The 14,107-nt window shown below is 40.1% G+C and overlaps 1 protein-coding gene across 3 annotated transcripts in view; it reads right to left on the bottom strand.

Annotated features, from left to right (window-relative positions):
* lratb.1 (lecithin retinol acyltransferase b, tandem duplicate 1) overlaps positions 1-14,107 on the bottom strand; it is a 133,885-nt gene that overhangs the window by 53,953 nt on the left and 65,825 nt on the right. For 2 of the 3 annotated variants that reach the window (XM_048528468.2, XM_048528484.2), the window contains 2 exons: positions 9,214-9,322; positions 8,710-8,809 (listed from right to left, as the gene is read on the bottom strand). In XM_048528468.2, coding sequence (XP_048384425.1) covers positions 8,710-8,809; positions 9,214-9,322 — 209 coding nt within the window. The remainder of the gene's footprint in view (positions 1-8,709; positions 8,810-9,213; positions 9,323-14,107) is intronic. The other variant, XM_048528476.2, reaches the window with a different exon arrangement.

The raw sequence follows: 14,107 nt of genomic DNA, 5'->3' as shown, positions 1-14,107 counted from the left end.
GAGCGTTGGTGAGATATATGTCTGAATCAGTCAGGCAATGTTCATCTTGACGCTGAGATCATCTCGCTCTATCTTTAATGCTTTTCATGAGTTGAGTAGCAAGATTTTCGGAAGGCATCGCTCCGATGCCAACTGATGCCACAACTCACCTCATTAATATTCAGCCTCCCATCTGACCAAACAAGGTATGTCAGGAAAATTTAACAAGAAAACCAGAGCTGGTACATGGTGGACTCAGCTTGCTGCTGGCTGAGAACCACCTCCATGATGTCTTCGACCAGACTGCAGCCCATAGCACAATCTATGGGTCCCAGATGGATACACTCCTCCTGTATGGGCACTGGCATCTGCCAGCCCATCATGACTACCCTGGAGTTTCTCTTTTCACCGGAAATGCACTCTGGAAACAGAATTGTATGCAAGACTCACCAATAACTAGTGTTGAAAGGATGTAGCAAGGACAGTCTGCACATAGCAACAGGCACCCAGCTCACAGACTGGACTAAACTGTAAATTAGGGATGCACGTTGGCTATTTCAGCACTTGCTGACTTCATGCCCCCTGCTGGCTCACAGCAGACCTACCTTCTCATGCAGACATGTCAATTAGCGCAGTCACGAAAACAGGCCAATTAGCGCAGTCACGAAAACAGGCAGCCTGCCTTGCTGTCAAGGAGTCCTCAGTCTAGAAGACACATATTCTCCCCGTGTCTGCTTAGGTTTCCTCCCACTATTCAAAGATGTGCATATTGGGTGGATTGGCCTTGCTAAATTGTCTCTGGTGTCCAGGGATGTGGAGGCTAGATGGATTAGCCAAGGGGTTATGAGGTTGGGTATGTGTCTGTGCCTGGGTGGGATGCTCTTTGGAAGGTCTGTGCGGACTCAATGGGCCAAACGGCCTCATTCTGCATTGTATGGATTCTATGATTCTAATTTTTGGGACAGCAGTCCTCACTGACATCACAAAGGCACCGGTCAGTCAGTACAGTGAGTCAAGGGAAGAGAGCGGGAGTGTATGTGTCCATGTACATATGAGTGTACACGCATATGCGCATGCATAGGGCTAATAAGATTGGTGACATGTACAGGCACAAGTCAGTTGGTCAAGGGGGTGGGCTAAAGTCAATCACAGATCCATCCACAGAAATTAAAGGGTGAGGGAGAGGCAAGTGTGATCTTTGCAACGGCACTGGGTCTTGGCCAGACATCCAGCCTCTTGACAAGGGCATTTTATAATTGTGAAGTGGTGCTGGTTCTGTGGTAGGGCAGCGGGTGGGTGGTCTATACAATGAGCTGTCTTATCAAAACAGTTTTGGGCAGTGGAGTCTCAAAGGTATATTATGTTGCACCACTGTATTGAAATATAACTCACAGACACAGCTGCTTTAAATTAAAATGATAATATGAAAGTAATGTTGGAAAACACTTCTGATTATGTCACAACCAGTTTTAAAAATATAAATGAATCTAGGATAGCATTCCTAAAGACTGAAAGCTGACGTAACCTCAAACACTGAAATTTCTCAGAATCAAAATATCCATTGTGGTTCCTTACAGCCAAAATTAACTGATATTAATGAATTCAGATGGCCATTTCTTCACAAGTGCTGTGGAATGACCTTCACATCAAAATGACAAATTCATCTGTAAAAACCAAACAATTTTATGTGCCACGCAACAATCTTGAATGGAAAGGAGAAAAACCGAGGAATGAAATTTGCCTTTCCAATTTTCCAATGTCTGTGTTGCTTAAGTGTCCAAGGTTAATTTCACACCTGGTCTTTATAATTTCAGTGCGCTGCCCAGTACCATGTTAGTATACCATTCATGCCATGGAAATATTTCCCCTCCTTAGAAAGGTTTATATTCCGTAAGCTCCTGGGAAAATATTCAACTTAAGAGTTTTGTAAAGAAAATAAGACTTTTGTGGATTTTAATTCAAAGCTTTTGGCAATAAGTACATTGTATCATTATCTGCTGCACTGACTACCAACAAACACCAGCTCTAGGAATTGACCTATTTCCTTCAGCAACTTTGGATTTATGCCTCACTTCATTCATGGTGTATAGATCGTTCTAATGAATGCTTTTGTGTTAGTAAATGTGACTTATTGCTGAGTGATGTTTCCAGATTTTAATAACTGTGTGGGAACAATCGTTACCCTTTCCCTTTCATTCTTTTAAGGTAATCCTAAATTTATGCCCTCGTTACTAATTGAAGAAACAGTGCAAGCATCTTACTTTAGCAAAACAAAATTTACATAATCCTTTTCATGTGCTTGAACTCGTGTAGCACACAATCATTCCACCCAGAACTAAGCTTATGTTGAAGAGGCGAAGAAAGATCATTGACAATATAAACAGCAAAGTTTAATGAAGTACTCATGAATTTAACTGTAAGTCTTATGACTGGTCAATGATCTATCTCAAGGAAATATTTTCTGTTTCTGCAATTTTTCAGAAGAAAGGAAAAGCTGAAACAAATGGTTCCAAGGGTCTCACAGGTAAAACAAAACTAACTTACAATTGTGATTTGACAACAGACAAAGATTTGTACTGACAAATATTTTAAAAAGAACAATTTCCATACTATGACTTTTAATTCAAACTGTTAAATACACAAATATTACTGAAGTAACAAAGTCTATTACATTCTCTTTCTAAATGTTTCTTTCCAAACTGTCATCTCTAATCACGACAGACATGAAGAGAAGTTTTGAATTTCACCCTTTGGACGTCAACGGAACAGGGTGCAGAAAGTAACTAGCAGGATAGAGAGTTAAGGTACAAAAAATACTTTTAAAGATCTATACGAAAATCTCAAAGGCATTTGTATGGCTGCTGTTCATGGAGGAGGATAATTGGTTTGATCAAAGCCATGTTGTTACTCATGTCGAAAAGGGAGCATAAAGAGCCAAAGAAACTACGCGTAGAATGAGAGTGCTGTGCCTATAAACTTCAACTGGCACCATCTAATCCAAACCTAGTTCCTGCTCTTATCCATATCCTTCAGATTCTTCATTCCCGAGTACTTATCAAAGTCCCTTTGAATTACAATTGCCGTCTCGACCTCGATAGTCACGTGTGAATAAAACTGACAAATTTTAATATCTATTACTAATTAATACTTCTATTTCTCTCAATTTTTGACCGTAATCCTAAATTTACACCTTATTATTAGTTAAAGAAGCTCAAACAATCATGTATTTCCCTTTTATAGCTTTAAAAATCTCTGATTAGATTTCTTCCATGGAACGTCTCTCCCACTATTAGAGCACCATATCTGCAAGCTGATAATTTACCATTTTAGGTACTATTTGGGTGAATACGCAGAAGTGTTTCAGTGGGACTAGACCTATTTCATGTATAATAAGGTAATACATTAGTGGGACAGAGATGAAGTACGTTTGCCTGGCAAGCAATGGAAAAAAATTTGAGAACAAGCTTCTCTGTCCACGTGGCCACTGGAAAGTATTGCTGGCAAAGACTGGAGAGAATAATTTATCTACATCCCGTCTTGGCCAAGCAATGGCATGCATTATGAGAGAAATGTGGAACTAACAAGGAGCAATAAAGATAAGACCATAAAGAGGAAACAATTTGGCTCACTGAATGTGCTCTGATCATGGCTGATCTTAGCTTTCAAGTCATTTTTCTGAGCCTCAAATATCTCTTGATTTCTAGGACATCAAAAATGCCTCTATCTCAGCGTTAAACACAGTTGACAATGGCATATTTATAACTAACTGAGCTAGAGAGTTCGAAAGATTCACAATCCTTTCATGAGGGAGTTTTTTCTCAACTCAGTCCTAAACACAGTGCCAGGGACTTATGTTCAATTCCATTTGTGGGTGACAGTCTGTGTGGAATTTGCATGTTCTCCCTGTGTCTGTGAGGGTTTCCTCTGGGTGTTCTGGTTTCCTCCCACAGTCCAAAGATGTGCAGATTAGGTGGATTAGCCATACTGAATTAGTCCATAGCCTTCAGGGATATATAGGCTAAGTGGATTAGCATGGGAAATATGGAGTTACAGGATACAGTAGTGGGCTGAGTCAGGGTGACATGTTGTTCAGAGGGTTGCTGCGGACTCGATGAGCTGTTTGACCTCCTCCTGCATTGTAGGGGTTCTATGATTCTATAAAGGATTGACCCCTTATCCTGAGGCTGTATCCCCCTCATTGTAGATTTCCCAACGAAGTGCAACATCATCTATGTTTACCTCATCAAGTCCTTTCAGAATCTTAAATGTTTCAATAAGATCACCTCTCATTCCTCTAAACTCTAGGGGATATAGGCCCAGTTTATCCAGCTCCTCACAACAATCCCTTAACCCAAGGGAGCAACCTTATCAGTACTGGCTCCGCACCACGTATATCCTTCCTGAAATAAGGAAATAGAAATTCCACAATTGTTGGTGTATCTGCATGAGGACTTCATCTGGCTGTCTGATCATCAACATTTGCACTTTTTAAGATAATTCTGCTTTTCTATTTAGCACATTTTTGTGGTCCTTGTAGAAATGAGAAATTTTAAGAAATTTGAGCTCCCAACAACCAATTTAAAAGAATACACAAGAAAATTTCAAGTTTTAAAATCTTTATTGTAATGGGCAAACTAAAAGCAATACTGACCAAACATTATCTTAGTCAGTAATTTACATTGTTTTGACTGTTTCTGGAAGAATGAGCTGATAATCAAGTCCCATTCCACAATTTACAAAATGTTTAAACTCAAACATCAAAATGGCCAATTGCTTTCCCTTTAGTACTCTTGTGCATAATAAAGAGGCTTTCACCAGGCTTCTTCAATAAACTCAAAATAATCTATTTTTAAAACACAAAACTTATTCTTCAAACAATAGGCAAAATATCTAACCCTTAATTCAGAATTAGAATTATATCCCCACTGCACTGCAAATAAACACATACAGAACAAGAATTGTTCTGCAGAAATCATACTTCTTTTAGAAAAGGGGAAAATACCCTAACAGAGATTGATAGGTTTTTGTTAAGTTCGTGGGGTTGTGAAACATATCAGTTATAACCGAATGGCAGAGCAGATTTGATGCGCTTAATGGCCTAATTCTGCTCCCATGTCTTATTGATCAATGGTCTGTAAAACAAAGACAGAGGTTTATGAATTGTCAGTCTGCTGAGCTTCTTGTTAGCAAAATTGAATTGCCCTCAGTGATATACCAACAGAAAATCTTGTAAACAAAGTTCCAATTTGAATGAAAGTCGAGCTGGATTCAAATTACTGGACAGTGATCACAGTTTAGCATTTCAGGGTTTGCAAAATAGCTAAATTACTAAGGTGTTAGCTTTGTCAGGTTCTCAAATTTTAAACAGGAGGAAGAAAAAAAGAGATGGCGCTGTCTGACTGCAACTTGCCATTTTTTTTCTTTCCAACTCCTCATGTTTGGAGCAGAAGCCAAAGCCAGACACAGTTGCTAAGCAACCATCAACACAGAGGACCCAGTCTCTTCCAAAGACAGGCAATCCAGCAACTAAGCATAATAAACCTTTTAATTACAGGAAGTGTCCAAATAGTTCAATATCTTAAAATGCAGGGTTTTCCTACACGATCCATAAAAAAACACACACATATTCCTAACAATATCTGGATTCAAGATTCTGACTTTTTCATTCCCATTGCATTTTCCCCACCTTCTTCTCCCATGAGGGGTAAGTTCCACCCTGACTCTTAGCTGGACACCATATTCATCCAGGACGAGTACAAATTAACTCTGGGAGGCTCGATTCCCTTCTTTTCCTTTCTCAGCTTGATAACTTCTAATCCCTAAGCTGTATTTTATGGTTAAGGTTAAGCTTGAAATACCTCCCTCTTGTCAATTTTTTGTCTCTTCCAGCTTTTAAATCCTTACAAACAAGGGCGCTTAAAGTTGTGATCTCCCTCCCTCACTGTTTTGTGGTCAATTTCAGCGGAACTTACTATCTCTATCCTTCAGCACTCTCTTCTGCTTGGATTCTGGTAGGCTGGCACAGTCTGTGAAGTTCAGAAGTATTTTAAGAAAACACCCTGCAACACACACCAATCTTACAATGACTTTATTAGACTCTCTCCCTCTGAATATCTATTTCCATGGTGTTGTGAACCCATAGGCCTTGCGTTCAGGTATGAATACTAAGTAGGTATCCTTTAAGTTCCTAGTCTTGTTCGATCATGAAACCAAGCGGACAGTTTCAATTATAACCAATTCCAAAGCCGGATATTAATGACTTTCCTGGGATTTTAGACATTACGCATGAATTTTCACTCTTGGGTTGGAAGTGCAGGTTAGGGACAATTCCAGCCTCCACAAATCTGACCCAGGAAAAACTGTCCTGTATAGCTGGATTTTAGTTCCAGTGGTAAGTGTAAATACTGTGGACTAGCGGCAAATGACATAGAAAAGGTTTGGGCACTTTCTTACTGCCTTGTGTGGAGGCGGATTGGGTGGAAGACCTGAACCAGCACATTGTCAAAGCAGTGAAAAGTAATTATAGAAAACAAACAACTTCCCAGCCCTTACCTGTCACAGCCTCTCACCCTCATGTGACATTCTTGATAACATATGGTATCTCATGCCCCAAGACCAATTCCCTTCGTCCCATAGGTCCCTGATTCCATGTCATCCTATACTCCTCTACGTACTCCATGCTCCTTTATACAATTCATGCCAATCTATGCCCCTCTACCCAACTCTACGAAAACCCTTCACAGCGCCAATTTGCCCTAATTAGCCCAGGGATCAATTTAGTCACGATGCATGTCAAATGTTGCCTTCCAGCCTCCCCAACTCCCCAACTTTGTCCCCTTCACCCACCACACCAATTCAACCAGTATTCACCAAGGAAAGGTCTCACAGCAAATTTGAGTTAGGATAAAATTCTCAGGAATCCTAGGTTTAACTATCCAAAAAATCTCAAGTGGATAAAAACTAAACTACATTTAATATCTCTAAATTTTTTGCAAAAACTGGCACTGGCATTCAGACACCCCCGTCAAAGAGTTTATAACTACTTGCAGCTCATCAATCAACACGTGAACTGACAGACACTGATTGTGTAACTCGCTGCATTCTCATTTTACTCTTTAATGGCATGATACCAAAACTTACAAAGCTTTGCATTTCTAACAATAAATATATCAGTAAACAGAGCCATAGAGTCATAGAGATATACAGCATAGAAATAGACCCTTTGGTCCAACTCTTCCATGCTGACCAGATATCCTGAATTAATCGAGTTTCATTTGCCAGCATTTGGCCCGTATCCCTCTAGAGCCCTCCTATTCATGTACCCATCTAGATGCCTTTCAAATGCTAAGTGTACCATCTTCCACAACTTCCTCTGGCAGCTCATTCCTCTGCGTGAAAAATTTGCTCCTTGAATTCCTTTTAAATCACTGCCCTATCACCTTCAACCTATGCCCTCTAATTTTGGATGCCCCTATCCCAGGGAAAAAGACCTTGGCTATGCACCCTCTCTATGCCCTTCACGATTTTAAAACGCTCTATAAGATCACCCATCAGCCCCCAATGTTCTAGGGAAATTAGCCACAGCTTATTCAGCCTCTCCCTTTAGGTAAAACTCTCCAACTGTGGCAACATCCTTGTACATCTTTTTTGAACCCTTTCAAGTTTCACAACATCCTTCCCATAGCAGGGAGACCAGAATTGAATGCAGTATTCCAAAAGTGGCCTAACCAACATCCAGTACAGCTGCAACATGACATCCCATTTCCTACACTACTGACCAGTAAAGGCAAGCGTACCAGTCGCGAAGATGATGCAAGCTTTAGTGCAAAGGGATGAATGTATCACTCCAGATAGTGTCAGTGCAACCCAGGGAGATATGGATTTCTAAACAAAGCTGTTCTTACCTCAGAAACGTGAAGAAGTATTCATACATCCACCAAGCCCGTTTCCTCTTGCCAACTTTTTCCATTTTCCCATTCTTCTCAAGGCAGTGAAACCTTGATGGGATGTAGTTCCATAAATACTAGTTGTCCTCAAGTATGTCATCCAAGTAGCCATAATCTACACCTAAGCTCTAACAGTGAACGCTACGTTGACAATTACATTTAGATGAATGGAAACATTTTAAAAATTACAATGCTGAAACTGGACACTTGCCATTAAAAACTTTTACATTCAATAAGAGGTACCAATCAAAGCAATAGGAAAATATGAAGCATCTTGAATTCCCTTACTAGTTTCCTCGCTCAAGTCCCACAACAAATACCTATCCACAAATGGAGGGAATTAAAATGACAACCCATTCTGCAACTGCACAGAGAAAAAGATAACATAATGGCAAACTGTGTGTTGAGGGCATGGGAAAGACCTTCTGCCTACTTGTTTAGTTGTGTAATATTAATCAATATTGACCTCAACCCTGGTGCATGTTACATGTTAATATTAACATGTGAAATTATATTGCCAATGTCCGATCCCATGGTTGCAATTTCCAAAATGCCAGTACCATAATTGCAAGAAACAAGCTTTTCTTGTTTTCTTTGTCTCTCTGAAAACTTAAAATGAATGATTATTTTTCAAAACATTTCATGAAATTCCCACAACAATTTGTAATTTATTTGTATTGTTTAAATTTCTACAATAAAATTTATGGGAGGTTTGAAATAAATCTAGATTTTACATTGGTTAATTTTTTCCAAGCAAATACACAAAAAAGTAATGCCCACTTACCCATTCCAGTACCAGCTGGTGCAATTTCACGGGAAAAGATTTCCAGGGCTTTCTTTTGCATGTGATGAACAGCCAGCCATATTACAGCTTCACGAGAACTCTGCACAACCAAAGCACAGCACTTCCACATTAACTGGTGACTGTCCAGATGACAGGGACAAAAGGCGATGTTTAAATTAATATTCCACTAATTTCTGCACCCAATATTATTAGACAAGCAATATTTGTGAAAGTTTACTTTGTAAAAAGGGAAATATTTGGTTACAGTTTAAAAATAGCATAAAGGTGTGAATTTTAAAGGGACAAATGTGTGACAAATCAGTAAAAATACCATAATAAAGAGAAAGAGAAGCTTAAAAGAACTGTCAATATTCATTGCATGGACGTTTGCAAATTTGATCATTTTAAAACCCAAATTGCCAAGATGATGCTGGCAATAGTTGCAAAATGTTTGAAACATTGATCACTACACCCATATATGGTTTATAAAATCACTTCACATACACCTGCCTTGTTTACTGCTTGCTTTCCATAGATTTCTTCAGATCCCAAAATCTGAACATTAACTGACTTGAAGTCATCCAAACCCATCTGTTGGAATATGCATCGCACCCTGCATGAGTCAACAAATAAACAGAAAGGCTGATTTAGAATCACAAATTTCACAACATACATGTATCCATGCAAGTAGACAGAATTTTACGTTCCAATGGTGTAACTTCTGTTTCTTAGAAAGTGGGAATGGAAAAAGCTGGCAACAAGGATAGCGCAGCGGATAGTGATAGAAGTAAAATGAATTCTCTGCTGCAATAAGGCTGATCAAATGTCAAGTTCAATATTTTGTGTTTTTTAAAATTCCTTTTTAATTTGGGATGCTCTCCAGCAGAATTTGTGGCCTGTCCCAAATTACCCTTGAACTGTGTGGCTTGTCAGGCCATTTCTCATGGCAATTAAGACTCCAGACCCATGGCAGATGATGGAGAACAAGGAGAGAAAGGGCATTAGTAAACTAGACGGGTGTTTACAACAATCAATTATAGTTTTTTGGCCACTATTGATCCCCAAAGCATTTGTCTTGGCCTTTGGATTATTAGTCCAGTGACATTACCCTTATGCCATTATCTCCTTTTATACTAACTCTTACGAGTCTCATCATTCACATCTCAATCTTTTCCCAATAGTATTTATCTTCTACAATTAGATATAGTGACTATGTTACAATCTAGTATCCCAGGGGTCTGGACCAATTTGCTGGAAACCCAAATTTAAATTCCACCAAGTAGCCAGGGAATTTAAATTCCATCAATTAAATAAATTCATTTCCTCCACCACTGGTGGCCAGGTTGCCTGTCGTTAATAAATCCATAATTTTCTAAATGTGAATAAATCCTGCCCAAACCACTAACCTAAGGATCACAAGCTTGTAATTTCCCAGATTACTTGTTGCCCTTCTTAAACAAAAGAACAACATTGGCTGTTCTCCAGTCCTCTTGGACCTCTCCTGTGACTAAACAGGATCAAAGATTTCATACAAGGCCCTAATAATTTCCTCTCTTGCCTTCCTCAGCATTCTAGAATAGATCCCATCAGGTCCTGGGGACATGTCTACCTTAATGCTTTTCAAAACACTCAAGAATTCCTCTTTTTTTAAAACTGATATGCCCTAGCCACCATGTTCTTCTCCTTTGTGACTGTCGATGTAAAGTATTCATTAAGGACACCATCCACTTCCTCCGGCTTCGCGTCCTTTGTCCTTGAGTGGACTTACACTTTCCCCAGCAATCGTCGCTCATTATATATGTGAAAGTGGGTTATATATAATATAGGATTTCCCCCAAAATCCTGTTTGCCAAGGACATTTCTTGGCCCCTTTTTGCCTTCCTAACTACTTCTTTAAGTTCTTTTCTGCATTCTTTAAATTCCTAGAGGAGTCTGTCAGTCTGCAGTTTCCTAAGCTTGCACATGACTTTTTCTTTTTGACAAAGTTCACAATCTCTGTTGTCATCCAGGCTTCCTAAATCTTACCATTTTCATCCTTCATTGTCACAGGAACATGCTGGGTTTGAACTCGAATCAACTGGCCTTTAAAAGATTCCCACATGATTGTCCAAACTGCTGCCCCGAGTCTACGTTCCCCTGTTCTTACCTAATATTGTAATAGTTAGTCTTTCCTCAATCTAGTACTTTCACCTGAGGACTACTCTTATTCTTATCCGTAAGTAACCTAAAACTTAGAGAATCATGGTCACTGTTCCTAAAATGTGTTCCCACTGTGACTTTGATCACCTGGCCAGGCTCATTTAACAATACCAGGTTGAGTATGACCCCTTCCTCAATTGGACTATTTACACATGTTTCAAAAGAAAGTCCTGGACACACCTAACAAATTCCTCCCCATCCAAACCCCTGAATTAGGAGATAATACCGGGCAAGTTAAAATCACCCACCACAACAAACCTGTAGTTTTTACATTTTTCCATAATGTGTCCGCATAGCTGTTCCTCAATCTCCTGCTGCCTTTGGGATTGTACTATATGCCTCCCAAAGTATTCATACCTTTCCTATTCCCATATGGCCTCACTGGATGAACCCTTCAAGGTATCCTCCCTCAGCACTGCCGTGATATTGTCCCTTACCAGTAATACAGCTTCCCCACCTCTTTTACATCTTTCTCATGCCTGAAATATCTAAATCCTGGAATGTTAAACTGCCAGTCTTGGCCTTTTCTTAACCAAGTCTCTGTAATAGCTACAATATCTTGGTTGTATGTATTAATGCAAGCTCTAAGTTCTCTGCATGACCTGTCATACACCTCATATTCAAACACATACACTTCAGACTGCCAGTCCCAACATTTAGTAACCTCCCAGTCTGTCCTTCCTTTTAGCCTTATTTTTCTTAGTCTCTAATTCCTTCTCAGTCATTTCACTTGCTGACCTATTGCTCTGGTTCCCAAGCCATTCCTTTTTGTTAATTCAAAATCCTGGAACTCTTTTCATAACAGAACTATGGGCATGTCTGTATCATATGTACGGCAACAACATTCATAATCATATAACCAGAATCACCACTGCAATCTCAATGACATCTAACAATGGGCAAGAAACACTGGCCATGCCAGTGACATCCAGTTCACAAATACGTTTTAAAACTCCTCCTTCAAAGAAACAGAAACTATGAGCCATTCCATTAAAGCCTGTTGCAAAAGTAGAAACGGCATACTGCCAACATTGCCATTTGCTTTAAAGCTAAGGTAAAATCACTGTGGTCCCAGAAGACCATAGGCTGCTCTCATTGAAGAGAGACGACTGGTGGTGAGTTTAATCTGAGGGTCACCACACCACAGTCGAGGGGCAGGACTGAGAAGGTGGGACCTTTATGGTGACTTCACCAGTAAGGGAACTGAACCCCGCTGTTGGCATCACCCAACATCACAAGCCTAATTAGCCAACTGACCTGCCACTCCCAGTAGCTGGATATAAAATAGCATGTTGAAAGTGACTGTATTACCTCGTGATTCTCACTTGGTATCTGCTCATATGCTATCGAGATTAAGAAAAGCTTCCCCATCATGCCTGCCTATTCGAAACGGAAATGTAGGTTGATCACCTACGATCTAACACCGTGCAGAAATTGATCATTCTTCAATGTGCTCTGTCACATTACTTTCAAAACTACTGCAATTTAATAGAGGAAGTATTCAGGTTAAATAAAAGAAATTTAACAACAAAGTTCATTTGAAGAAACTGGAGGTACAAACTTGATTTGTTCTCCTAAGATTTTTATTTATTCATTCATAGGATATGAGCATCACTGGATGGGTCTCAATTTATCGGACTTTCCCAAATACCCTTGAAAAGATGATCGTGAGATGAGTTCTTGGACCCTGCAGTCCATTTGGTCTTGGTAAACCCACAATGCCATTGGGGCTGAGTTCCAAGATTTTGACCTAGCAGCAGTGAAGGAACAGCGACGTACAATAAGATGATGAGTGGCTTGGAGAGAAACATGTAGGTGATGGTGTTGCCATGTACCTGCTATGGTTGTCTTTCCAAATGGAAATGGTCATGGGTTTGGGATGTGCTAAGGAGTCTTGATGAAATTCTGCACTGCATCTTGTAGGTGATACTCAATGCTGCAATCGAACATTGATGGTGGAGCGAGTGAATATTTGTAGATGTAGTGTTAAGCAAGTGAGCTAGTTTGTCCAGGATGGCGTCAAACTTCTTGGGACACTGTTGGAACTGCATTCGTCCTGGCAAGTGAGGAGTATTTCATCACATTCCTGACTTCTGTTTTGTGGACGGTGGGCAAGCTTTAGGAGTCAGATGATAAGTTACTTGCTGCAAGATTTCAGGCTTGCAGCCACAGCACACATATGGCTAGTCCAGCCCAGTTTCTAGTCAATGATAATCCCAGATTACTGTTAATGGGGAATTCATTAATGGTAATGCCATGAAAGTCATGGGGCAATGGTTAGATTCTCTGTTGCAGAATGCAATTGGCTCGTACTTTTGTGGTAGGAGTGTTATTTGCCACTTGTCAGCCTAAACCTGGATACACAGTCCAGGTCTTGATGCATTCGGACATGGACAGCTTTATTATGTGAGGAATAACGAATGCTGAGTATCCCCACTTCTGCCTTGTAATGGCAGATCAGTCACTGATGTAGTAACTGAAGATGGTTTAACTCAGAAATAATTCTAAGGAATGCAAACCTCTAACAACAAAAACCATCTTCCTTTCTGACAGTCATGACCCTAACCAGTGGAGATTTTCTCCCCAATTTCCAATGACTTCAATTTTTCTAGGGCTCCTTGAAGCCACATATGGTGAAATGTGGCCTTAATGACAAGGGCTGTCATTCTCACCTCATCTCTGGAATCCAGCTCTTTTGCCGATGTTTGAATCAAGGCTATTCTGAGGTCAGGAGCTCAGTGACCCAAACTGAGCGTCAGTGAGCAGGTTATTGCTGAGCAAGTTCTGCTTGATAGCATTGTTGATAACACCTTCAAACACTCAGCATAAACTGATAGCGCAGTAATTGGCCGTGTTTTTTTTTGTCCTGCTTTCTGTATACAGGACAAACCTCAGTAATTTGGGTAGATGGCAGAGTTATAGCTGTACTGGAAGAGTTTGGTAGGGGTGCAGCAGGTTCTGGAGCACCATCTTTAGTGCCATTGTTGGAATATTTTTGGGGCCAACAGCCTTTGTAGTATCCAGTGTCTCCCCTGATTTCTTGTTTTGATATGGAGTGAATTGTATTGGCTGAAGACATTTGTGACGCTAAGGACCACTGGAGGAGGCTGAAGGTTGTTGCAAATGCTTCAGCTTTATCTTTTGTTCCGTTGTGCCGTGTTCCCCCATTATAGAGGATAAGGATATTTGTGAAGCTGCC

This window comes from Stegostoma tigrinum, chromosome 1, assembly GCF_030684315.1.
Source record: "Stegostoma tigrinum isolate sSteTig4 chromosome 1, sSteTig4.hap1, whole genome shotgun sequence".
Taxonomy (NCBI): Eukaryota; Metazoa; Chordata; class Chondrichthyes; order Orectolobiformes; family Stegostomatidae; genus Stegostoma; species Stegostoma tigrinum.
Note: the sequence above shows the minus strand (reverse complement) of the source record. Positions and strands in the feature narration are given on the sequence as shown.